Here is a 27559-nt window from a genome sequence, read left to right on the forward strand (position 1 = left end):
TATGATATATAAAGCATTTTATTAGAAAATAATATTAGTATCTGATTTAAAATGTCATAGCTTATATGCAACCTTCCAATACATCACTTAAACCTTCAACTGCATTGAAATAAACATACAAACAAGAAGTTATCTCAGGTTATTTTGCAGTTAGTTTTAAGCTCATTGAAAAGTACACTTTAGAAAAGTAGAGAAAGCTTTAAAGATGGCTGGATTAAATGTTACCACTACACAACCGCCTCTTATTAATACATTGGATCAGTTAGTGGTTTTAACCAGAGCTGGATGCTTTTGCAGCCTGGGCATCTTTCATCTTGATGATGTTCCTGACCCACTCCACAGACGGGTCGACACAGAATACGGCGCCATTCTTCATCGTAAAGCTGGAACAGAGACAGAGATTGTTTGAGACATTTTATTTAAAAATGACCATGGAAAGCTTATTTCTGAAAAGAATCAGATGTGAACTTATAAGGTTTATGTTTAATAGCAGGAGATGTGACACTCACAGCGCGGCTTCCATCGGACACATTTTGTCTGTGTATTTGTAGCTCATCACCCTTCTCTTGGGCAGGAGATTGGAGTAAAAATTAAAACAGCACTCATCCGGGCCAAAGCTGCCTGAGAGAGCAAGAAAGAGACAGAGAAGTTATGAATAGACATTTATGGGTTTTCTCTTTACTCTTTCCCAGCTGAACATTTTGATAAGTCACAAAAACCATTAAATAACTTAAATTATCTTAAATTATTGGTATATTTGGGAAAAAATACCAATTATATTATATTATATTATATTATATTATATTATATTATATTATATTATATTATATTATATTATATTATATTATATTATATTATATTACCCTCATGTGTTTAAATGCCAGTGTGTCTTTGGTTCTGACCTCTGGATTTGTTATACATATATAAACTTGCAGTCAAATACATTTACATATATAAAAAAGTACATACTGTACACAAACACACGTGGAAATAAACACTGTATGATGGATAACGTACATGTAGTGTGTACTGTATACACACTTACAGACCTATATACAAATATACCCAAGTTTATAAGACAACAAAAACTTTTCCTAATTGCCCCCATGTCTATGTAACTTAAATATAAATACATACATACATCTACAGCTCATTTTTCCACTTTTAATTTTTTTAAATGTCTTTTTAGAATATTTTTTCCTTCCAAGACTCAGAAATCAGACATTATAAACCTTGTTAGGCCTTTAGTGAGTAACTTAACTTTTAAAATAATGGAACAGCATTATTTGTTATTTTCCATCAACCTTTTATAAGATAAGTTAGAAGATAACACTTGATTGAGGGAAATTCATTCTTTAAGAAGTTATTACAAGAACAGGATTGCAAATGCAGTCAACTTACTTTGAGATGCTTCGACAGTGAGGGATAAGAGAAGCACAACGCAGGCCGTCAGAATGATGGAGCTCTTCATCATCATCATCTTGATTGTTGGCGTCTTTCTTCTGCTGGTGGTACTCTGTCTGTCTGTCTGCATCGCTCGAAGTCCCTCACTTTTATTATGCTGCTTGTGTGTGTGTGTGTGTGTGTGTGTGTATGTGTGGTTAAAAGCAGGGGTAGTAGCAGGTAGCAAAACAGGTTCCATGACCATACCCTGAAACTACCCATCGTGCAAAAAAAAAAACCCTGCGGCCATGTGGTCAACAATTCTCAGTAAGAACATGAGGCAGAGGAAGAAGAGTGAGGGGAGGGGAGGAGGAGCGTAGTAAGTGAAAGAGCATATTCTATGTGATAAAAAAATATATATGCACATCAGTCAGTCTATATGTGTGTGTGTGTGTGCATTTGTGCATGAGTGTGAACGTGTTTGTGCAGTATGCAGATGCATACTGCAAAGATGTGGGTTTAAGCTCCTCTCTCTATTATTGCTTCATGGGTATTTTTTTTAAAAAAAGAAATGATGACAGGCGATATGTAGATTAATGATATTCTATCATCCTTAATGTTAGTAATGTGTGCAAACACGATGGTCAAGGTCTATTTTAAGAAGTAGTGACAAAGCCTCATCAAAATCGGTCACTCTTCTCAAACTTTACAGCGTACGTAGATCAGGCTAACTTTTCTTAGACTGATTTTTTATCACTACGTTTCTTCTTTGTCACATTAGACTCATTTTACAACAGCAGGTCCTACAAAGTAGTTTTTATGACAATGGTTGTTTATTTATTGTATGTACAGTATTCTTTTTTCACTGCGTTTTTTGTGAAATTAGAATGTGAAATGGTAAAAGGAGCATCTGTGGTGGATGATGGGGGACAACATGTATGGGTATTTTTGACTATATAGATGCTCTTGATGCTGTTTACACATTATTTCCTTTTGAATCTTGAAATTTTCTGAACATGAGGGGGGTTTTGGGGTATATGTTAGGGATGCAGGATTCAAGGGATAAGTAGATTTTTGGGGGATCAGAAAAGCACAGGAGTTACTGTAACAGCAATTAAGGGCTTAAAACCAGGTGTACTCTATTAGAAATATTATTTTTTTCTCAACTACATAGCATAACACATGTAACGTAACCTAATATAGCCACAGTGTACGTCAATATCGAGTGAAAAGTTTAAAAGCTGGTTCAGCTGTGGAAGAAAATGCCTCCCTAAATGTCAGATTATCACTTCACAATTTAGTTGTATCACTAATCTGTGTTTGACCTGTTAACTCAATACAGATCTGGATGGTTGTACATTCATACAATATGTACCCTTTAAGCTAGTCAGTTTCTGTGGTTGTGCATTCAAAGTTGCAGGCATTTAACTCGGCTGTTTACACTTTCAGGGTTGATGAGGTCACATTTGGTTTGTCAGTCTTGTCTGTCCTGTGAAAGTTGTTAGAGTCATTAAAACCAATCACTTGACTCAGTGTTTTTGGATATAATTAAGACTTTAAATTATTGAGAGGAAAAAAGTTATTAGTCATTAGTCATGAATTAAAAAAAAGATACATAAAAGACACACAAAACCCCCAGAGGATGACTACTGCAGCAATCCACCCCCTGCTAACTCAAACGGAAACCTGTGGTTTCGCAACTAAGGCGGGCGTGATGATGCAACAGGTACGATGCACAAATGTGGATATGTAAAAACCAGTAAAGTAACAGGTTCACCAAGTGAATTTCACTTATTGATACCTGATATTAGCACATATATATTTTTTTTTGTAGAAACAAGCCTAACACAAGTTGTGTTCCAAAACTGCTTCATTACAACTATTAAGTTTAGGAAAATAAGTAGACCTTGTGATGAAAGATGAAATTTAACATGAAAACATACTTCAACCCAACCTAATACTCTCAAAGGGGAAGTTAGCCAATTTTTTTCTTTTTCCTGGTCTTGGGTAGGAAAGCTAAATATATGATAAAACTTTTTCTTCTTCTGTGGCTCAGGAAGAAACTGCGAAAAGACTGCTGGTTGGTTTGGAAAGTTTAAATGGAAAGTTTGCTTGCAGACTGGGTTTGGGGGGGTGTTGGTGGGAGGAGGAGGAGGGTGTTAAGCTGCCAGCATCGCAACATGCTGCGTTTGCTTATCTCAGCATATTGTCTTACTTTGCGGTTTACAATTCTTTTCATAATTTGGTGACCTCAGCTAACGCCTAGCAAAAATCCACCAAAACTCATCCAGATTTAACAGATTTAATTGGCCAAAGTAATTATCATAATTTCAGGAATACTTAAATTACTTCAGTGTTTAAACTACTGTTTAACTAATTCAAAAGCACGTCAACAGTGTCTCAACAGGATGTTCCTCAGACACAATTCTGTTTAAAAAAAAACATCTCTAGACTGACAATAGGTGGATCATTCATGACCCTCTGGTTTATTTATCGAAGCCCATGCTTCACACACACAGGTAATTTCACTTATTGCCTAATCAGGCCCTTCAGTTAAGATGGTGTGAATGTGTATAGACCAAGAACAGTTCTGACTCGTTTCTGTAATACAGTAATACAGTAAATACACACCAGCACTTACATATTAAACAAATGAGGTAAAACAAATTAATTAATTATCTTTATAGATGCTGCTAGGTGGAATTAGTAAACTTTTTGTGGTACTGATATGATAATTTAAAAAAAGAGAGAGAGAAACATGAGAAAATAAAATAAATCCTTCATGAAGTTCTATAACCTGACCTATCCAGATGGATAAGTCATTACAAGTGTACATTTAATATTCAAGGTTAATTTTAATCATCATTAAATAATGCAGGATTGCACAATGAAATCCAGGTTTACTTTTTTCAATTTAGGTTTCCTAGAGGCCAGAGTGTGATCTCTTCTATGAAATGGCTCTTTATTAAAAAATATGATTAAAATCTAAAATGAAAAAGAAAATAAAGCAACATTATTGCTGGTAAGCATGTACCGATCAGATTTAGCACTGTGTTTCCTAACAGAGGAAAATAACAAAACAAAACCAACTAAAGCACCCAGATGTTGAATATGAATAACAGAGATGACGAACTATCCCACCATCAACATAGAGGACTAACTTCACACCATCCAATGGTGTAAATATTGAGATTTCTTTTGTTGTTGTTGTCTTATTTATTTAATGGGACCATGTACAGTGTTAAACATAAATGTTACCATTTGATGTACTGTATTTGATGTACCAGAGTTAGCTTATAGCTAATTTTCATCTGCAGTCCCTTAGGCAGGTCACAATTAAAACATATAACAGCACAATAACAAACTGTACAAAGCAAAGAACACACAGGACATATAATACAAAACACAAAGCTACACACAATAGCACATCACATACACCCACAATGTCAACTACAAATGACTAATGTATGCTTGTCAAATTAAAAGCAAGATTATTTGCGTTCATGAGGATACCATGAGATAAACGGTAGAGTCAGTAGTTTCAGAGCTGAGTAGTTTTTAACAGACATTTTAATTTGGTTTTGAACGTGCTGATGGAACTGCAGCTCTTCACATCGTCAGGTAGGATGTTCCACTGAGTTGTGGCTTTCACAGAGAAAGCTGACGGCCCAAATGCAGTGCGACGAAAAGGTATAGTGTAACCTCGCATAGAGGATATTCTGGAAGATCTAATGTAACTTACTGAGCGAGTATACACAAAGTCAAGTGAGCAATAGCAACATGTAAAAACACTACATATATAACAACACTATTATATTTTAATTAAGTAGAAGTACAGTACTATTCACAGCAAAATGTACTCTAAAGAAAATGGACACATTAGGTAGCAGACTGACTCCTGTCAAAGAGTTTTATTATGTTGTATTGGATATTATTGCTGATACGTTACCATTTTAATGTTGTAGCCGTTGAAGTAGGCGAAAAGGTATATTTCACTTCTGTATATACTGTTAGCCTTATAAACTAACATCATATGTATTAACAGTAATATCTTGATCTTCAAACTATGGCTGTGAAATTTAGGCTATGTAGGTATATACAATGTACATATCGAAATAAAAATAAAATTTGCAGCGCTGGTACAACCAACCACAGTACTAGAACAGAGAAAGAGTAATTAAAACCTCTAATTTAAAAACATTATGAATTGATCCTAAAATAATAACAAGGTATCCATAACCGATTGGAGAGTTTGAAAGTGATGTTTCTCTAAGGCTTGGGGGATTTAAGGTTAAAAATAAGTTAGGCTATATCCACAACTAGCTATATATATTCATAAATAACAAAACTACGATATCAGATATAGAACTAGTTAGACAAATATCTAACTAGATAGTTCTTATTCATTTTCAAAACTTGATCATGCTAACAAAGATTCAAAATTCATCAATATATCTCTAATTGCACCACCACCACTGCAGAATTCTCTGTCACATGCATCATGTTCCACATGTCATGACAGCAAAACTAACAGCTCCACTCAAAACTAACCAGTCATTCATTTCACCAAATATCACAAAGCAGTTCAAGTTTAGGTTGAGTCAACGCCTGCCTTTGTTGAGAGTGTCATGGAAAGGTAGAGTGTGTTCCCAGCAGTCAGCATCTGCTGGCCCTGAAGTTCATCCGCAGAGGTTTTGAGGTGAATTGTTGCATTTTATATAGTAAACTGTGTGTATTTAACTACTGTTGGAGCAGAGGTGGATTTTCTTCTGTGTCATCCCTTGGAGCAGTCACTGCAGGTGCTCATATTCAGAACCAACACCTGCTGCTTTTTGAGTCATTGTTGCAGAGGTTTAGTGTCAGCTGTTGGATTGTTGTTGTTGAGAAACTGTGAAAATACCAACTTGTGTTGGAGCGGAAGAGGGTTTTTATTCTTTTTAGGGGAGGAGGTGTTCACACAGTAGGACTGGAAGGTCTATTCAGGTCATCATCTGCTGGAGATTCATCGCCACTGAGGTTTTGAGGGTGAAATGTAAACTGTCACGGAGGAATCTGAGAGCTCCTGCTATGAACATGTGGCGACCAACAGCTTACACAGTGTACACTATATTGAGAACAAGCATTGCTGTTGCTTTTTCTATGATGAAAGCCACTGTATCCATAATGACAGTAGGAGGTGTCATCAGTTACTCACCATTGGTGGTTGGTGTTTTATTGACTTATTTTTGTGGTCACAGTGGTGGATGAGCTCACCACTGCTTTTAAGCAAATAACTGCTGTTACAATACAAATTTAAAAAAAGGAAGTGCTTTAGCTGTGGTACAAAAGGCATTAGTACTGTTTGTGCCGTGGCAGGAGCAGGCTTTGTTACTGTTTGTAACATAATGTATAATACATAATAATGTACATGTGTATAATTTCTACTGTTTCTACTGTTTTCTTGGGCTTACACACGTGGTGGCTCCGTGGTTAGCACTTATCACACAGCAAGAAGGTTTGAGGTATTCTCATGCAGGTTAGATGAGCTGTAGAATGTAAAGTTTCTGCGGGTGTGAATGTTGTCTTTGAGTTAAAATATGTTCCTTGTTTCATTTTGATTCAGTATAAACTATATTTTACTGTGCAAACTGTTTTCAATTGTGGCTGGATTACAAGCCGGCAAAGCCTCAAGGGGCCCAAAGGCTCCTGGCTCATTGTATGGGTTTAGTTTAAGGTCGTTCAATAATTTGAAATTTTGTTTAATACTGCATGCACCACCAAAGGCCTTAAGGTAACACCAGCATCTTGAGACCCTGTCTTGTAGAGGTGCCCTGCGTTAAAATCAAGTTTTAAGAACTTATTTTCATATACAGTGTATTGTTTTTACATTGTGTGTTTTACTTAATAAATTTGTGCTTCATCTAGTCACCAAAAACTGATCAATGGGGGATAACAGCACATTTTTGACCCAGACCGCCCCTAGGTTGGTTAACATGGTCCTGGTTGGGAGAAAAAAAGTAAAGACTGAGCTGAATATGAATGACCAACTTCGCTGCCTAGTGAGTTGAACCCCAGTAAATATTTACAACTAGTAACACCAAAAGTTCAAACTTAAACAAGGCACACAGACTCATTGACTGGGGAGCAGAGACATGATTTGAAAACGGGTTAATGTACATTTTTGAGCATGAGATGTGAAATGTTTCAGTAACTGAGCAACCACTGGGTGGCAGCAGAGACATGTGGAGATGAGAGGAGTGCTGTAGAGAGAAACGTACTCTTTGTTGTTTCTATTTTTTCCTGTTTATCCCAATCACAGTTAATTGACATTATTTGTATTAGTGAAGTTTGTAGATGGATGGATCAATTTCCTAGGAGCTTCAGATAAATTTTGGTATACATTTCTGCAGAGAACAAGGATTGTAGAGTTTGTCACTCATCAATCACACTGAAAGCACATTAGGAAGAGATCTTTTAATGGCCAGTATGAACAGGAGGAATGATCACAGCAGGCAAAACCTGTTTAAATCCTGACTATTGTTTTAGATTAGATTAGATCCAACTTGACATTGAATTGATTGAACAAGTACTTAAAAAACGAGATGCAGTTGGCATCTAACCAGACTGCAATTGAGGCATAGAGTGCTGATGTGCATGATATAAATTACTTTGAGCCTCTTACAAGAAATACACAATGTAGATATACAGATTTGTGCAGTGATGCAGTATGTTATATGAAGTGGAGAGTAAATTGTTTAGTTGTTACAGTTCAGCAGATAAACAACAGAAGGAAAAAAGCTGTTCTCCAGTCTGCTGGTGCGGGACCGGAGGATTCTATATCACCTCCCTGATGGTAGTGGAGTAAACAGTTCATGGTTTCGTTGCAAAATGCCTTTGGTGATGTCGTCAGCCCTCCGTAAACATTGTTTCCGATGGATGTCCTCAATGTGGGGAAGCTGGGTGCTGGTGACATGTTGTACAGTTTTCACCACCTGTTGAAGGACTTTTCTATCAGCGACAGAGCAGTTCCCATAAAACACTAAAATCTGTGGAGACAGCTGTGCTTTCTTTAGTGTTCTCAGAAAGCACAGTCACTGCTGCACTTTCTTGATGAATCTGGATGAGTTGATGGACCAAGAGAGGTCTGCCTAGATGTTGATGATCAGGAACTTGAAGCTGGAAACACGTTCCACGTCAGTCCCATGGATGTGGATGGGGGCTTGTGTGCAGGCTTTATTTCTTTTGTAATCTACAATCAGTTCTTTGGTCTTGTTGATGCTCAGGTCCAGGTGGTTCTCTTTGCACCAGCTGCCGGGTGCTCCACCTCCTCCCTGTAGGCTGACTTGTTGTTGTCTTTGATCAGGCCCATCTGCAAACTTGATGATGGAGTTATTGTCATGAAGAGCTTTGCGGTCATATATGAAGAGGGGGAAGAGGAGTGGGCTGAGAACACAGCCCTGTGGGACGCCAGGGCTCAGAGTCAAGGTGGAAGAGGTATGGTTGTCTAGCTTAACCGATTAGGGCTCCAGAAAATCCAGGAGCCAGTTACATATGGAGGGGCTAAAACCGAGATTGTGAAGTTTGATGACCAGCTTGGAGGGACGAACAGTGTTGAAAGCAGAGCCGAAATCAACAAACAGCATCCTCACATATGTGTTGTAGGCGTCCTGGTGAGTCAGAGCAGAGCGCAGTGCTGTGGAGATAGTGTAAGACAGACTTGAAAGATTGTGGACGTTTCCTTTAATTATATGAAATATAAAATGTGAGCAGGTCAGTGATGCGTGTGGTGTCTGTGTGAGTGGTATGGAGAGTATGAGTGTATGGATATGAAACACAAAACACAATGCCAACAGAAATTCATGATTCATGATCCAAGGAAACACAAAGAGGGAATTTTATGCTAAAAAGACTGTAAATGTGGCAGATATCCACTTGATATGACTAACCCAGACTGCCGAAAGCCTAATATAAGCTTCAGATAAACTTTTAAATGCATTTTTGAAATGAACAGGAGGAATGATTACAGAGAGGAAAACCTCTTTCTGGGTTCATTTGGGCACCTAACTGTTGTTTTAAGACATACTTGAAAAATTATGAACCTATCCTTTAATATCCCTCCTTGCAGTTTTCATATTGTACCACCAAGCGGCGCGCTTCCATTCAACGGCAGCTCGTCCATCCCTCATCCATCATGGCGTCGTCCCGGTCGCCAATTATTTTTTCCTAGGATGGCGAAGTCATTACCTGCCCTACTCTTCCTTTGATTGGCTAGTCCTCGTTGCCTTCGTTGGTTGGGTTGGTCAGGTTTAGGCACGAGGAGTGAGATTGGTTAGAATAAGGGTAAGAATATCACGGTAAACCAATCAGAGGCAGAGTAGGGCGGGTCATGACCTCGCCATCCTAGGAAAACTACACATCGCGTCCCGGCCGGCTTCAGCTCCTGCACCATTGGGCGGGACCGCGCTGGGTCGGGCTGCCAGTCGTCGGGCACTTCCGCCGGGCTCAGGTTTCCTTCGACTAGGCATTTAAATTGAGCTGCAGGGCATCAGCTGCTGCTACATTCAGCGCCGTGCTGTGACAGTGAATAACCACTAGCGCTAGCAAACAGGCTAATCTTATTTTTTGACTCGAAAACGACAGAAATAATTTTACCCTGACGAGTTTGTGCTGGTTTTGTGTGGCGGAGAGCGGGAGCGGTTGAACAATAACGGTCGCTGCGCTCTGACAGCAGCTCGGTGCATCATTTTTGGGATTCCTCTGCTCGCTCTTGGACGATATTGAATAGCGGTAACGTGATGAGCAGGGTAAATTAAGTTTTTTTTTCCCTCGGCAGTGTTTGTTTACTAAGCTAGGTTGGTGAACAAAAACAACCCCATTGAATGCAGTGTTTCTTTCCGGCCCAGGATCATCATTAGTGGCCTGGATATTTAAGCAGGACCGATGGACTCGATGATCAGGATGCGTTTGATGGGTCAGGTTTAAATTCTCATAAATAGATACAATTTAGATTTTTATCCTGTCTTTTTTTAGACATACCTAGAGACAAATAACCCCTCTAATTGCTTTCAACTGGGTTGAATGTAACATCAGGCCAAGCGTCAATATCATCACCAAGAACAACAACAGTCACCACCCATCCAGCAGAGCAGGACACACACACACCGACTTTCATCCCTGTTTTTGTGTCCTGGGACAGTTGTGACAGCAAAATACTTTTATCTTTTTTGCAAAGATTTCTAGGAAAACAACATAGATTTTTGTCAGTGTTTTCGCCTGTCAAATTTAAATAACCCTTTTGCTTAGATTTAAATGGAAGTTGTTTTTAAATTGAGCCAAATCTCAGCTTCACCTGCCCCTGTATCTCCAGTTAGACACATTATGTGTGTTGTAATTTAAGTTTATTAAGTTTTAGAAAACATAAAACTTAACAAAGTAGACTTAAAGCTATTTTGTGAAACAGAGTTTTGAATTGGAGCTGTTAAAGTACATTCATATTGACCTTGAATATTGTCCAGCTCATCAACAAACAGCATTTTTGACCAGTTGCACCTATTGGAAGCTAGACAACTCTTAACAATCAGCCATCGGTAACCATGTTCAGCTGGCTCGGGACCGACGACAGGAGGAAGAAGGAGCCAGAAGTCTTTCAGACCGTCAGTGATGGTCTGAAAAAGCTCTACAAAACAAAACTCCTGCCTCTGGAGGAGAGCTACAAGTTCCACGAGTTTCACTCCCCGGCTCTGGAGGATGCCGACTTTGACAACAAGCCCATGGTTTTACTGGTGGGACAGTACTCTACTGGCAAGACGAGCTTCATACGGTGAGAAAACAACACATACTGACATGACATACTGATGAAGAGCTCCATATGGATAGGGGGATCACATACAAACACACAGGGCAGGGGCTTCTAGAAAGATAGACAGGGAGAGGTTGACACACCCAAACTGACTTTTCCCTCTCTCAGCTTCAGCAGTGAAGCAGTTTGTCAGCAAGAGTGAAGAAGAAGAAGAAGAAGAGTGCAGTGGTCTTACAATAAGCTGGATTTGAACATAATAGAAGTAGCATTGAAACAATAAAAAGCAAAACATATCAATATTAAAAAAGAAGAAAGGTCAGCCATCATACCCACCAATAAAAACACTCATAGCCTAACTGTGAGGAGCCACACCTCTGCAAGCTTTATTAAATCCATAAAAAGTTAATATGACAGCTGACATAACACACACACACACACACACACACGCAAGCTTGATACCTCATATCGAGGCAGCTCTGCCTGACACTGCAATCCTCCCTGAAGAGGTGTGTGTGTATATACAGTATACATGTGTATGAATGATCAGACTGATATATATATATATATATATATATATATATATATATATATATATATATATATATATATGTATATATTATGTTCTCTCTACTATGTATTAGGGTCATGAAATGTTTGTGTTTTCAACTAGGGAGCCAAATATGTTAATAGAACTTGTTTTAGAGTTATATTTCAAAATTAGAGCGTTTGCCTTCTTATTTACCAAATATACCATATACCAATTTAAGTTACTAGATTTAGCAAATGTCCATGAATGATAGTTTCTGAACAGACAATCAGTTCGTACATTACAAGACAGGCTGTAAGTACCAAACTGAAAAGAAAGTAAGCAGATGGAGGCACAGATGGGTACAGAGTGGACGTAGGAGCCTTGTGTCTGACCTCATGCAGAGCTGACGGGCCCTGAGGTGCAGGAAGTGTCGGGGACCTCCTCCTCCTCCTTGTCCTGCACCTCATGAAGAAAAATTATAAAAAACTTGGATGTTTTCTTTTTTCTTGGATTAAGCTCCCAAAGTTAACTATTTAAGCAAACATGTTGTCCTTGTAAACATTCTTTTAAACAGTCAGTCTAGTAAATACATTTCCTGCTTGGATTTCACAAACATGATCAAGGTTATGTTGCATATATTATCAGCTTGTTGTAGCTTAGACACTGTACTCATTAGCAAAGGTTGTGTTTTATTACAATTGATATTATCATATATTCTGTTTAATCAGAGATTATGAGGTGGGGAATTTCTGGTATTGGTGTATATTCATGTGTGTGTGACAGAGAGAGATATTCGCAGCTGGGTGTCGGGCCTCTTTTGAACTGCACGGCTGCCACTAACGATTTGCGCCTCAGACACACACATGTACACATGCAGAACACCATACACACACACACATACACTCGCATTGAAGGTAATTAGGAGGTTAAGCCTTTGAAAGCCAGAGAGAGGATGCTGTTAGTGACTTCCTGCTATAAGACAGCACAGTGCAGACATCCCTTTTCTCTCTTCCTCTTCTCTACTCTCTTCTCTGTCTTTCTCTCTTCCTCTTCACTGGTTCTGCACTGATGACAACACCCCCCCTCCGGTCAGCAACTTGACCCTACACCACCGACATTGTGACAGTAAGACGCAGAATGTACAAAATGCTGAGTAACCCTCGGTCAGAGCTGCTGCAGTCACAGATTTGGAAGCAGTAAGGGTACTTTTGTCAGTGGGTCAGGTGCGGATGTGCTTGGATATGATGATAAACAAAGAATGATTTGTCCATTTATTTAAACAGATATTTATTTAAATTATTTTTAGATTGATGTGAATGAGAAAAGGAATAAAATATAAAATAATATGAGTCAGGCAGCTAAAAGACTAAAAGAGAGAAACGAGATGCTGATGGAGGGTAACATAGTCTCTCTATTTAAGCAGTCATTCAGAGGTCAGTAACGTGAGCTTGTCTTCATTTTTGGGCTGAATTTATCGATTTTTCTCTTGCTCCCACATCTGACTTTTATGGTCTGTCAAAGAGCAGATCATCATCACATAAAAGGTTTCCTTCAAGGTGACAGGACACATTCTGGTAATGTCATAAAATCGAAAAATGTTACGGTGACAAATGTTTTTCACACAGCTCTTATAATCTTCTATTTTCTTTACTCATGGGTTGATTTTTTTAAGATGCTTCAATGCTTCAGACCTTTAAACTTCAACTTTGAGATTGTGTGTCGGTGAAGCTTGTGGCTGCAAATGTTTATTTTTACCTCCCTGTCAGGAAATAAACTGAGATCAAACTGCACAGAATGTGATAAATGAAACAGCGTGCAAGTGAGCTGATATGTTAGTGTGAATTTCACACACACAGAGACACACACACAGACACATACACATCTATGCTATCAAACATATAATCTGGTTGATGCACAGCCTCCCTACTCACACTACACAGACACGTGTGCAGAGAGATGGCTCCACCAGGCACAGCTAGCTCCTCTGAGAAGGTGTGTGTGTGTGTGGGGATTGGAGATGTATAAGAGGGAACCATCCTTACATCTGTTAGCAGTTAAAATGAATACACATCCCACATTCACACTTAAAATTTATAGCCCTTTTAGCTGTAAATCTTTTGTCTAAATCTCTTTTTATGGCCTGAGTTCACATTGTTGAGATAGTGAACCTCAACACAAACTCACTAATCTTCATTTGTAACATGTGTGATGTGAATTAACAGTTGAGGATTCAACCTTTCACACCTTAAACGTATGAGTTGTAAGTCAGCTGTGCTGCCATGGCAACAATCGCAGATGAGGTCAAAAGTTTACATCAGTTTTATGTTGAACAAAATACATATTTGCTGTAAAACACACGAACAAATTGGAGTTATTTGAGATATTTATTATGAGCTTTCCTGAAAAATCTGCTCAGTCAAAACCATGCATATAATCCAATGTTTGGATGCCTGACTTTAACCTTTTTCACCTCAGTCAGCTGTTTCTTATCATCAGTTAGCAAACAAACCCCTGACAAGGTAGTATATTTAACCATTCACCTTGTCAGAATAGGTGGAGCTCAACCAAATTCTTCCACAGATATGTCTTCTTAGCCCAGTCCACATATTCTCTATGTAGTCAGAACTTAACTCTCAATTTTAACCTTATTTAGCCATTGAAAAACTATTTTTAGTCAGGATAGTGGTGTGACTCTGGGCAGTGTTGGTCTATTTGACGGTCGGTTTGGCAGTCAGTTGTTCCACGACTTAAATATCTCAACAAATATTTAATGGTTGCCATGAAGTTTTATAAACATTCATGTTCCCCAGAGGATGAATCTAAATGCCTTTGTGATGCTGTGACTTTTCCTTTAGCGCCACCATGAGGTTGACATTTGTGGTTTTGAGTGAAATGTCTGAACCATTGGATGGACTGCCATGAAATTTATTACACGTTCCCCTCATGATGACTTGGACTTTGTGTCACTTTTTAAAAAATTTTTTTACCATATACCTGATAAACTAATGTCATTCCCATCAGCCTCAGCTGTACACACTCATTAGCAATTATTAGCTAACACTCTAAACTAAGATGGTGAACACTGTAAACAGTAAACCTGCTAAACATCAGCATGTTAGCATTCTCATTGTGATCATGCTGACATTAGCATTTAGCTCTAACCACCACTGTGCACAACCTCACAGAGTCTTGTTGATGTCTTTTAGACTCACTGTCTTTTAGGAACACTTTATTGTGTCCAAATTGCTGAATAATATTGATTTAATCTTTCTGATTTATCATTACTTTGCAATGAGTCAGTCCCAGAGTGCAACGCTGTCATCATCATTCCTGAAAATAGCCTCTGTGGCTTGGTGATAGATATCTCACCTTTTCTCCTAGTAACAGATACAATATTGTCATTCAACTCCACATCTGGAAAATTATCATTATCTTGGTCTCACCTGACCACAAAACACTACTTCAAAAAGGTTTCTTATTTGCTCCATGTGATCAGCAACTAATATCTTGAACTAATATCTGTTGTTTTTGGAGCAGGTGGTTCTTTTGTGCACGGCAGCCATCCAACACATGTGATGTAAAACCTCTCTTAATCTTTGTTCCAGCAGCATCTAATTCAAGGCAGACTTGGCAATTCTTGAATTGCGTCTTACCATCCAGACCAATTTCCTGTTGGCATAATCACTTTGAAAAGGCATGCGGCATCTGTCCTGCTGTCTACAGATGAATGTAGGGATTCAGTGAACTGATGTGAATGAGAAAACTGATATAAGGCCAACTTGCAAGCAGTTGTGGACATGGAGAATTGCTTCTTGTTGAATCAGTAACCCATGGATACAGAAATTGTTTACATTCTCTGTCATTATAGCTTTATACATTTGCAGTAACATCACTTTCTTCCTTGGCAAATACTTAAAAAAGTGGATGCCTCTATTTACACTATTGTTCAGTGCCTCAGATAGCATCTTCTTTAGGGATTACTCTGACATACCAAAAAGGCATTTATGTACGGTTGATTTATTCTTACACGCTATATAATTTATCAAAGACATCCAGTCTCTTGTTTAGTTTAACGCCACATCTCGCTATCTCTCTGACAGCTACCTGTTGGAGCAGGATTTTCCCGGAATGAGGATTGGCCCCGAACCCACCACGGATTCCTTTATCGCGGTGATGCACGGCGACACAGAAGGAGTCATCCCCGGCAATGCCTTAGTGGTGGACCCCAAGAAGCCTTTCAGAAAGCTGAACGCCTTTGGAAACGCATTCCTCAACAGGTAGACGCTCACACACACACTTATACATGTTCACTAGCTGAAATGATCTGATGGCAGATGCTGTCAAATTTCCTCACAGGTGTGCCTGTCCTGAAAAGAGTAAATGTTACGTATCGAGGTGAAGTATGTAAACATAAGATGGAAAGACTGAGGAAGAAAGAGAGCGAGCGAGAGAATCCACACTGCAGCTCTACATTCCTCTGTGATTGAATTTCCCTCTGCTCACTGGTCAGGCTTTCCTCTGTTAATGGCTCTCTGTGTGTGTGTGTGTGTTTGTGTGTGTGTGTTTGTGTGTGTATGTGTGTCAGCCAGTCATCTTTGCAGAGTCATCCTTCTGGAAAAGGAAAACTGCCAAAAACTCTTTTATTTGCATTTGCTCTTGCGGTAGTGTCCTCACTGTGAGGGCCCACCACTGCTGAAAGGAGACAGAAGAAACGCTGATTGTCAGTGGGGATTAGAGGGGTTCACAGTGAGGATGACCGCCGTTCGTATTTATACAGCTGGAAGAAGAGAGCAAGAGATAGAGGAGAAGGAGGAGAGAGGGACAAGGAAATGTCTAGTGTTGGATAATGTTTGTTGTTTAAACATTTTACACTTCTGTCCTGACTCTTGTCTTCTCGTCTTCCCTTCTCTTCTCTCCTCTCCTCTCCTCCCCTCTTCTCTTCTCCTCTCTTCTCTTCTCTTCTCTCCTCTCCTCTCCTCTCCTCTCCTCTCGTGTGTGTGTGTGCAGATTTGTGTGTGCCCAACTGCCTAACCCAGTGCTGGAAAGCATCAGCGTGATCGACACACCAGGGATTCTGTCAGGAGAGAAACAGAGAATCAGTCGAGGTAAAACACACTTTCATCACACACTTTTATCTACCTCTGTTTATGTTAGTGTGTGTGTGTGTGTGTGTGTGTGTGTGTGTGTGTGTGTGTGTGTGTGTGTGTGTGTGTGTGTGTGTGTGTGTGTATTCGTTCACCGGACCCATTCAGCTGTGGCCCCCCTGAGTCCCACTGAAGTCTGAACTTACAATGTCAGCATTTTCTGTGTGTGTGTGTGTTTATTTTAGCTTTTAGCTATCAGGAGGATTATGCTTCATTCATTTCAAAGAACAGGAAGCGGTGACAAAAAGATGAGCTTTCAATGCGCTCCCTCTCACACAAACACACACAATGTAACTCTGTACAGTTCTGTATTGAATTTAAAACATGACAAACACAATGTGTATTTGCCCTCTCATGCACCGAAATCTTCACACAATGTTAACAAACACAGCTGCAGATTTAAGAGGACCAACAGTCACAATTGTTGTTGAAAGTTGGACCAACTTTATTCAAACTCTGCACTGAACAGAAAATGCTACTAAAGTACTGTTAAAAACAACATGGCAGATTTTTCCTTCATCAAACTTCATTCTTTAGTGATTCTACAGTGGTGAAATATCTGTAGAGGCTCTATTGCAAAAACAAATTCCTTGACATCTCATTGGTCGCAACTCTACTGTACATGTCATCAACATTTTGGAAACATCCCTGCATCACTGGATATACTGTATGTGAGATATTTATCATGTTGTTAAAAAGTTCAGCCAACGAAGAAACTCTTTTTCTGTTGTTGTGTAAAGGTAACAGAAGTATGTCTCTACTGGCTTCCTTGATGCATTTACTGCACTTACAGAGTGAAATACTTTTATCAATTGTTTATAGTGTTCCTAGCAATTCTGATCAGACTGAATTGCTGTTTTATTCTATTTGAATCATTAGATAAACAGATGTGTGCTATGATGTAGAGGTCTGAAACCAGACTAATAAATTCTCCCACCATGAGATGGAAAAATGTATAGAGCTGCATGTTAAGGACCAGTTAAATTTTAGGACTGTTTCATTCGATAATGATGCTTTTCACCGATCTCATCACATTTATGCACATAAAAAAACGCATTCATCATAAATCCAATCCAGCAAGAGATTATCAGATAAAGCTGTATGATTTTGAATTATACTTTTGAAATGAGCACATATCCCAGAGCAGCTGAGGAGTTTAGGTGTAAACTGCAAACAAGACTTCTTTCTGCAGCTTTCTTCTTACAGGCTGATATGTGTCTGATGGCTGGCATTCCCAAAGCTCAATGGTGGCATTGCCATACCAACGGCTGAAATAAACAAAAGCACAGGGATAATTAAAGACAGCCATACTTTACTCTTTCCCACATTCACCTACTCTTTCTTACACCGTCCATCTTTGACTTTCTTTCAGTTTTTTCTCCTTCTGCTTTTCTCTCTCTCTGTCTTCTATGTTCTGTTTGTTCTCTGTTAGAACCACAGTTCTAACAGCAGTAAAGGGTGATGAAACACAAGCAAAATTCAGAAGTGATAATGAACAGTTTTTAACTATATCGCCATACTATTTTTTCATAATGAGGTTTTTACAATACATATTTTCTCCCCACTCAAATCTGTATGCCCTCTGTTGTTCCAAAAAGGTTGTGCATGGTCAATATCATGAAAGTCAGGGTGGTTAAATGATAAAATATAAAAACATATTTCCAAGGGCTACATAAGAACAAGGAACGAGTCCTGGTCACTGGGTTCAGCACATTACTTCATAGCAGGGTTGGGTCTGGATTTTGGAAAAAATGTTTGTCATGAGAAGTTTGTTGTCTTCAGCTTCTCTGTTGAGAAACAACAGAGAATGAACACTCTTGTCAGCACCAGCAGAATTTCACATTTTGTTTACATTTGGAAGTCATCTAATTGAAACAGACCCACATCGGCTCTTCTCTGCTTTCTATTTGTTCGGCCAAAGTGAACGTGAACGTGCTGTCAAACCAAATAAACAGCACAGTGAGGTGTGACCCTGCCCGTGTCTGTTGGATATTAAAAAAAAAAAAAAAATACTTAACCTCTACTGAGTCAGCACAGCTGTGTTTTCTCTAAGGACAGAGTGAAGTTTCTGTTTTGTGTGTGCTCATTTTCATTTTCATTTCATCCATTATTGCATGTCATGTAAGTGTTTTCATGTTTTATTTGTATGTATGGTATTTGTACGTTGTCTCATTCTTGAATCTATCATCCATTTATTTCTTTTCTGCCTTGTTACATCCATTTTTCTGTATTTATTTGTATGTGTGTGTGTGTCCAGATGAGGAGTTTTCAGGCTATAGCTGCCTACATAGATGTCTTTATGGAGGTACTGTAATCATAAACATGGGCATCAACCAGCTGCAAAAAGGCAAAATAAAGCGATATCTTGACTTTGACGAATTTGTGGACTGTTAACACGTTCTTCACCAGAGTCTGGTCACATGGTTTGGGAAAAAATACATAGTATTCTTACCTTATTAGGGTATTTTAGTCAGATATATCACACGGTGCTGTAGCTTCATTCAGGTATCTCTTGATGTTCTGGGTTTGAGTGCTACTTTTAAGAGAAAAGTCTTTCTTTAAAAATGCGGTAAGCTTTATGCACCATTAGCAACAAGGCCTAATGATAGTGACAACAATTTTTACATTGCCATGAGATGTGGTACTCACTGTCCCCAGAAGATTTCTAATAACTGTGATGATCCTTTCCTCTTCTGCCACCATCAGAGGAATGTCCCCTTGTTCAGCGCTTTGCTCCTCATACTACTACAATTTTTTTTTGTCCCTCGCCTTTCTTCTTCTGCTACCATCACACCCAAATGTCCATTTTTACACATAGAAAAGAAGCTGAAATTGTGCAATGTAATGAAAATTGCAATCTTGTTTAACCCCAACACCATGTGAAAAGTGTGTGAAGACCAAATCCACTAAATTCTGTTTTCTTATCGAATTCAAAATATCAAGGTATCTGTCTCAATTAACCCTCTGTAGCTTTGCTCAAGCAGCAGCAGTGTGCCCTCTGTCTCCTCTCAGCTGTGATCATGCAGTACTGAAAGGCTGCTAAAACAGATTTCCATTGTTTTACATACTTATTGTCACTGCTGCTGAACTTTTGCTCTATTCCAGTAAAGAATTATTTCAAATTCCACCAGTAATTTCTTCCAAAACAGTATTGCCTTTTATCATAATTCATCATAAGAGCCTTGAATTCTAATGTCAGCATTATAGCTCAAGAATCAGAATCTTGGGATTTCACAGCATTATCACCCTTTTGTGAATCCAGGAAATTCATAACTCTTCTTCTACTGCCAGGAGCAGCAGTTCAGCTACAGCGGCAATATCGGCAGTTTAGCAAGTATGTAAAAAGGGTGATTTTTATCACAGCTATGTCTGTCTACTGAGACTCTTGAGGGTGGACCAGACTGGGTCAGACTTGGGTAATAGAAATATTTATATGGGTCTCTGATTTCTTATAAATCAGGGGTTGTTTCTGTAGGATATTGTTTTGTAATATAAAGGGAGACAATCTTTCACATTTGTAGCTCTCCAGAAAATCCATCTGACACTCACTGAATTAACATTAAACTACTACAGTACCTACTGCCAACTGACAACAAATGCCTCCTAGTTGCCATCTCATAATATTTACAGGTTTTGATTCTGTGTCCTTCAGTTTTAGTAAGCACACTAATCCTTCCTTGTATCCCTTTTGTTCTTTGTTCTCCTCTCATATTCTGTGGAATTTCTGCAGGTGAGAGTGAGTTTTGTCCTTGAGTGGGACAGAAAGTCAAAGCAGTCTGTGATGTACTTCTGCTGACAGACTCAGTCATTAATTCACTCATTCAAGCATTTATTAATTAATTCACTCATACATACATCCACGTCTGTCTTCATTCATTCACAAGGTCATAACATTGGCCTTGTATCACGTAAAAACTCAAATCTGTTTATTAATATAGCTAAATAAATAGTTAATGAAAAATCAATGTTTTACTATCCAAATGCTTATGGAGTGTGTGGCTTTCCCTCCTCATTATTTACTTTTAAAAGGCCGCTTAGTTTGGACCTTGGCAGGACTGCCTCCATTTGTAAACACACATTCTTTTCTCTCAACATGTTGTAATATTGGCGTCCTTCACATTGCCTCCTCTGTGACCCGAGGCTATTGTAATAGTTTATTTTGCAGAATATTGCAACATTACAGTTAAGGTTTATGATTCTTTGGAATATAGATAGCGTTGATCATCAGCATAAAAACACACTAGACTGATCTGTGCGTCAACAGTAACATGAACGGTCTGAACCTTTTAATTAAAATGCCTCTCCTTAATGCTATTTTGACACCAGTATGGGATGGGAACAAAGAAATGAGATATAAAATGATACACAATCATCTTTTTTTCTCATATTCTCTTTTTATCTCAACCCTCCTATTGCCTCATCTGAAATCTTTATTCCACCTTTTATTTCACACCCTTTTTCTCCTCCTCCTCTGTCTCCTCCTCACAGGCTATGACTTTGCGGCTGTCTTGGAGTGGTTTGCAGAGCGTGTGGACAGGATCATTTTACTGTTTGACGCCCACAAACTGGACATCTCTGATGAGTTTTCAGAGGTGATAAAGGCCCTGAAGAACCATGAAGACAAGATCAGGTACTGTAAGAGTCATTGATTTACAGACATTTTAATAACCAAAGCAAACATCAAATTGAAACACAAAGCATGCAACATCAACACCGTTCTGTTGTTCTCTTCAGGGTTGTGCTGAACAAGGCTGACCAGATAGAGACGCAGCAGTTGATGAGAGTGTACGGTGCCCTGATGTGGTCACTGGGGAAAATAGTCAACACCCCAGAGGTACAGTAAACTTAGTTTCTGTGATGATATCTGCAAATACATCAGCTGAGTGTGATAACCTGTTAAAACCTGCATGCAAATGCCCTCAAATGTATTGGTCTTTACGCCATAATATCTTCATTTTGTAGGATTGCCATGAAGAAACACATAGAAAGACATTGTGAAATAGAAAGTAGCTTTAAAATTCAAACTCCTTTTGGGCAACTTTTTTTACCTTACAGTTGACATTAGAAGTTGGGAGTTTTCTTGGAGAAAATTCAGACCAGTTCAGTGGCCACATGTACCTACCAACCGCTTTTTAAAAGCACTATTATTATGCAGCAAAGTAGAATTATGGACCATTACAGCACCATTTACTCCTCATTGATTTTTAAAGACACTACTCCAGCCAAAAGGTGGCTCTCTTTCACTTTCTATTTTGACTTTTCTCCTGTATTTTTCTGGTTTCTACCGGTTGATTTCTTGATTTATGTGGGCTTGTGTTTGGTGTCAGGCTTCCCCTATGCTGCGTTCACACTATATCTGATGGATGAGTAGGAATGGAAAGACTCTCATGTTAAGGACTTGTGAGCAAGTCAGGAACGCTGTATGATAACCGAGTTGGTCATATGAGGATTTAAAATACTGTGCATTGGCAAAATTACATTATAGCCATTAAATTTAGGTGTAATTACATAAAACAATGTGCTGTGACTGACATGAGGCGTCCATATTTGCTTGGCTTTGAGGCACTTCTGTATTATTAGGTGCCTCTTAGGTTGACTGCTCTTATTTGTAGCATCTGACTGCAGTTTTTTATCCTGAGGAAGACAATTTGCCAAAACATTGATCATCATTTGTTGAAATAAGTGTGTCGGTGTTATGAGTGTGCGGCTTTCACATTTATTTTGATGTCTGCCTACGAGCCAGCACATTACTAGAATAAGTGTGGGTTTTCCTTCAAGTATGTATTCTTTAGTTACCAGAAACCTGATGAGGTTAGTTGCTGACTCACTGCCTTAAATAGTCAAAAAGAAAGTTAAAAAGTTTACATATTTACTCACCTTTTTGTACATTTTTATGTACAGTTTACTGTTTTGGTCTCAGCAGCCGCTGATTCCCTCTCTTGTCTCCTCACTGGCAGGTGATTCGTGTCTACATCGGTTCATTTTGGTCCCACCCTCTGTTGATTCCTGACAACAGGAAGCTGTTTGAAGCGGAGGAACAGGATTTATTCAAGGACATTCAGTCTTTACCGAGGAATGCAGCACTAAGAAAACTCAATGATCTGATCAAGAGGGCCAGACTAGCCAAGGTAAGGTACACAGGAAATAAAAATAACCACCCACCTAGGGATGGAATGACATGGCTGTTGCGAAATGTAGTAACTTGTTGTCTGTGGATGTTATTAATGATGGATGTAATAAGCACTGTTGCATATCCGTAACTAAAATTCCTTTGTCCCACAGTAGGATCAGTTTGGTCCCCATTCCATATTAAATCCATTTGGCCAAACATGAATGAATTTACAATTTTATTGGTCATTTCCAATTATTTTCTTAACTGAAGGTTCTAGAAAAAAGCCTTCCTGCATTAAACATGTTTGTTTGTACTTAATTTGGTTGAACCCAAGCTTGAGTATTTTAGGGATGACAGTTAGTGCTGAGCTTTTTTATTTTTAGACATTTATAAATAGCTAAAATAATGGGACTCCTGCTGCGACAGTATGTATTGTGTATTCTTTCCCATCACTTGTTCACTCTTCCCGTCTCAACCAGCTGTTAACCTTGACAGAAAAAGCTTTTCGCTGTCACAGAACCAATAGAAACAGACGAATGTGGCACTCTCCTCTGAGTGAATTATTTCCTGTTTCCTCTACGGACAGGAAGTCAGGTACAAGAGGCGACAGTCCGCTTGCTGACTGTCGTAGTTGGAGTAAATACACAGAGGATGCACACACTCAAACACTCACACAGATTGAACAAACTGAGAATTGAGTACTGTTTTCCTGTTTGACAGCTGATTGGGTGTGTACATGCGTGTTTTGTGATGAGCTTCAAGGACATGAGATGGATTTAGGGAAACACTCACACACACACACACACACACACACACACAGATCACCACAGCAACATAACAAATACGGGTTTTTCCATTACTTTTAAAATATTTAGTTTGAGTTGAATATTAAAAACAAATGTCAAAAGGTAATCTGAGAGATTTACTGTATGACTAATCTGGTTAAAGGAGAGTTAAGGGTCCCCAGAGGCCATGTTGCAACCGTCTGCTGCTGCTGATGTTACATTTGAGAAATTTATCAAAAGCTTGTTATTCCAAAAAAATTCTAAAGGGCATGAACAGGACAACAATAAAAACACAAATAACCTGCAAGAAATTGTATTTCTGGCCTACTTAACAGACAGTTAACACAGATACCTGTGTTAATCTGCTTGTATGTTGTGGTCCAAACATTTTAAAGAATTTATAGACCCATTAAACTCTTCCTGTATTTCAGTTTTGGTAGAGTTTTGTCACAGGTCTCCCTCTTAATACATAGCCATCCTTTATAGGCTACCTATACCTATATATGTGTATTACACCGAGTAGAAGTCAACAGTTAAACAAACTTTAAAGTAGGCCGACATTAACTCCCCACTGCATAGATTTTCTGTTGACAACATAAGTATCTTACAATCTCCCAATGCAGGTCCATGCCTACATCATCAGCTCACTGAAGAAAGAGATGCCTTCTGTGTTTGGGAAGGACAACAAGAAGAAAGAACTGATCAGCAGCCTGGGAGATATCTACAAACGCATCGAAAGAGAACATCAGATATCACCTGGAGACTTTCCAAATCTGAAGAAGATGCAGGTAAAGACGGAAGAGCAAAGGAATTATAGATAGATGTTTAGATAGATAAGACCTAAACTTGTGGTTGTTTTGCTTTCTGCCTTCCTCTCCCAGGACCAACTCCAAGCTCAGGATCTCACCAAGTTCCAGCCTCTTAAGCCCAAACTCCTGGAGTCAGTGGACGACATGCTAGCCAACGACATTGCTAGCTTGATGGTCCTTGTCCGCCAAGAGGAAACGCAGCGCCCCAACGCAGTTGTCAAGGGCGGTGCCTTTGACGGCACTTTGGACGGCCCGTTCGGTCACGGGTACGGCGAAGGAGCCGGCGAAGGCATCGACGAAGCAGAGTGGGTCGTTGCGCGTGACAAACCTGCTTACGACGAGATTTTCTACACACTGTCTCCTGTCAACGGGAAGGTGACGGGAGCCAATGCCAAGAAGGAGATGGTGAAGTCAAAACTGCCCAATACAGTGCTGGGAAAGATCTGGAAGCTGGCAGATATCGATAAGGACGGGATGCTTGACGATGAGGAATTTGCGTTGGCCAATCACCTGATCAAAGTGAAACTGGAGGGACATGAACTGCCGTCAGATCTGCCAGCACACCTTGTGCCTCCTTCCAAGAGGAAAATACCTGAATAAATATAAGCTTCTCCATCGCCCGTCCTCAAACATGTAAGTACACCCCACCTCCCTCCACAGAAAAATATCCCCTTTAAAATAGGAAACTACTCGTAGCATTATAGTGAAAAAGTCCAAATACAAGCAGAAGATATTTGAACATGAAAGACCCTTTTCCCAAACTTCAAGCTCTCTGTTTCTGTTATTCGACATCTGCAGTCTTTCGTTACCTTCAAGAGGTATATATTACAAAGGAATACTGAGTTACATTCAAATAAAAATTAGATTTGACTGTTAGCACATTGGCTGCAAACTTTTGTGTGATGTAAAAGACAAAGACTGACAGTTTTTTAAAAAAAAATTCTGTAGGATTTGACTTCTAGTAACATTTGGATTCAAATGCTACAAGTGTGAAGTGCTGAAATGTCTTACGAGGGTAGAAAAACTAGATCTGGATGAGTCGTACAATTAAAGGCAAGTCTTTAGCCCAACGTGCTCTTTTGTGTTTTAAATTTGAGATACTGGGAGTCGTTAGGTAGGACGAATGTTAGAGATGATAGGACAGTTGATATGATAATTAGTAAAAGTCTACAATACACTACAATAGAGCAAAATATAAGTTGATCTAAACTATTAGAAGAAAATGAGAGAGATGCGACAATGTGAAAACAAAAAGAGAGAAGAAAGCAGACGGATCATTTTGGAAGAAGAAGGACAGGGATATAAATATGCAAATAAACTGTTTATCCCCATTAAAACTATATTTATGATAGGAACTATTATTATCTGATCTAATCAATAAACTAATGTCAACTACATTATTCCTCATGAGAGCCAAAACATTTTACAGCTCTTGTAGTCCGAGGTCCTGGATTATTTCTGTCTCCTGGCACGGCTGATGATTCTGGCTTTTGTTTCATGGTGATGTATTAAACAACTACAAAGACTTCCTGGCTGGTGGTTTGAGAATACACAGAAATACAAATATGTGGAAGCACACAGACACACACACACACACACACCGAACAGATTGAACAGTGTAATAGAAAGTGGAAGAGCTCTAGTGGTGTAACACCTTCAGTTACCATAAAAAAGAAAATGGCCTAAATTAATTATCAACTTTTAAAATTTTGTAACGTGATGTGCTGATGTTCATATTTGTGTGGGAGTTCATGACATCACCATCATTTACCGTAGCAACTGGATGGACACCGAAATGAAGAAGGATGTGTTTCTCCAATGTGAAACTAGCAGGGGAGAAGTGGTTTTATTATTTTTTAAACATTTCTGGATTTCATTAACATGTTTGAAAATACTGTGACTATAATATGAAACTATATTATGGGTATTGTTTATTGTATAGGACTTTGAATGTTGAATGTTCACATGTTCATGGTTTTGTGTGGGCACATCCTGACTATTGTATGTATGTATGTATGTATGTATGCATATGACCACATGTATCAGTGTTATTATTTGTAACGTAAATGTATTAAGTCTTAAGCATTACACGGGCTACTGAGCTGGGAGTTTTCCTGAGGGTTATTAATTGAAAAAATGATTAATCAGTTATTATTCACCGTTTTGAAAGTAATCCAAACTAACCTGTCAGTCCAGAGATTGATCACACAGCTGTTTTTGTGATGGTAACAAACACTTAACCACACATTTTTCGACTGTTTCTTCTTGCTTTTGAAGGAAAATTTGGCTTTCTATTTCATGTATTTAAATTGTATACATGCAATAAATGTGTTGTTCTGATGTATCACTGTAGCGATCTGCCAGTATGTACTGTCTGTCATGAGATGAAACACTAAACTAACTACATTTGGACTCCAATATGATAAGAAATGTTCAGTATGTTATGAATGAGACAGTATTTACCCATTTCAAGCTACAGAATTAACTTAACTGAAACATTTGCAGTTTACGGCCCTTTCATGTCCCTCCCTGTGCGTCTCTGTGCTGTTACTGTGAATCTAATGTACATAGAAGACTGCTTGCATTCCACAAGCACAGATTGAGAAATCATCCACGTGATCCGGAGCACTTAATGCATCACTAGCTCATATTTCATAGATGAGCCAACACACAACAATGTGAAAAACGATGCTTGTTCGAGCTTCTGCTTCCTCACTGCAAAACAGAGTCCTCCAAAAGTTGTTTTCATACCCTGATGGATGGCCACATGAATTCCTGTCTACTGCGAAACACAGTACACTTTAGTGGAAACACTGGCGTTATGTTATTTTGTCTGTTTTAAGATGCTTTGCTAAATCTGTATTTCACAGCTTTTCTGTCAACATAAACAACAGTCCAAAAGTATAATAAAGATGAATTTACTCGACTTACTGACTTTGTTTGGTTTGTGTTAGGAGTAATCTCACTGTTTAATGGAGATGCTGTCCCATATTTGTCTGGATGTAGAGGAAAAATCTGA

At 38.8% G+C, this 27559-nt stretch overlaps 2 protein-coding genes across 2 annotated transcripts; one reads left to right on the forward strand and one right to left on the reverse strand.

The window, feature by feature from the left end:
* On the reverse strand, window positions 1-1584 carry ccl38a.4 (chemokine (C-C motif) ligand 38, duplicate 4). The gene is made up of 3 exons (XM_042391004.1): window positions 1402-1584; window positions 510-621; window positions 1-383 (listed from the first exon to the last, which is right to left on the reverse strand). The coding sequence occupies exons 1-3, from the start codon at window positions 1532-1534 to the stop codon at window positions 272-274; spliced, it is 357 nt and encodes a 118-aa protein (XP_042246938.1). The 5' UTR covers window positions 1535-1584; the 3' UTR covers window positions 1-271.
* Window positions 1585-9794: 8210 nt separating this feature from the next.
* On the forward strand, window positions 9795-27466 carry ehd3 (EH-domain containing 3). Its single transcript, XM_042390732.1, has 8 exons — window positions 9795-11182; window positions 15791-15967; window positions 16698-16795; window positions 21323-21464; window positions 21569-21668; window positions 22792-22962; window positions 24355-24519; window positions 24613-27466. The coding sequence occupies exons 1-8, from the start codon at window positions 10956-10958 to the stop codon at window positions 25138-25140; spliced, it is 1608 nt and encodes a 535-aa protein (XP_042246666.1). The 5' UTR covers window positions 9795-10955; the 3' UTR covers window positions 25141-27466.
* Window positions 27467-27559: the final 93 nt, after the last annotated feature.

This window comes from Thunnus maccoyii, chromosome 17 (genome assembly GCF_910596095.1).
Source record: "Thunnus maccoyii chromosome 17, fThuMac1.1, whole genome shotgun sequence".
In the NCBI taxonomy this organism is placed as follows: domain Eukaryota; kingdom Metazoa; phylum Chordata; class Actinopteri; order Scombriformes; family Scombridae; genus Thunnus; species Thunnus maccoyii.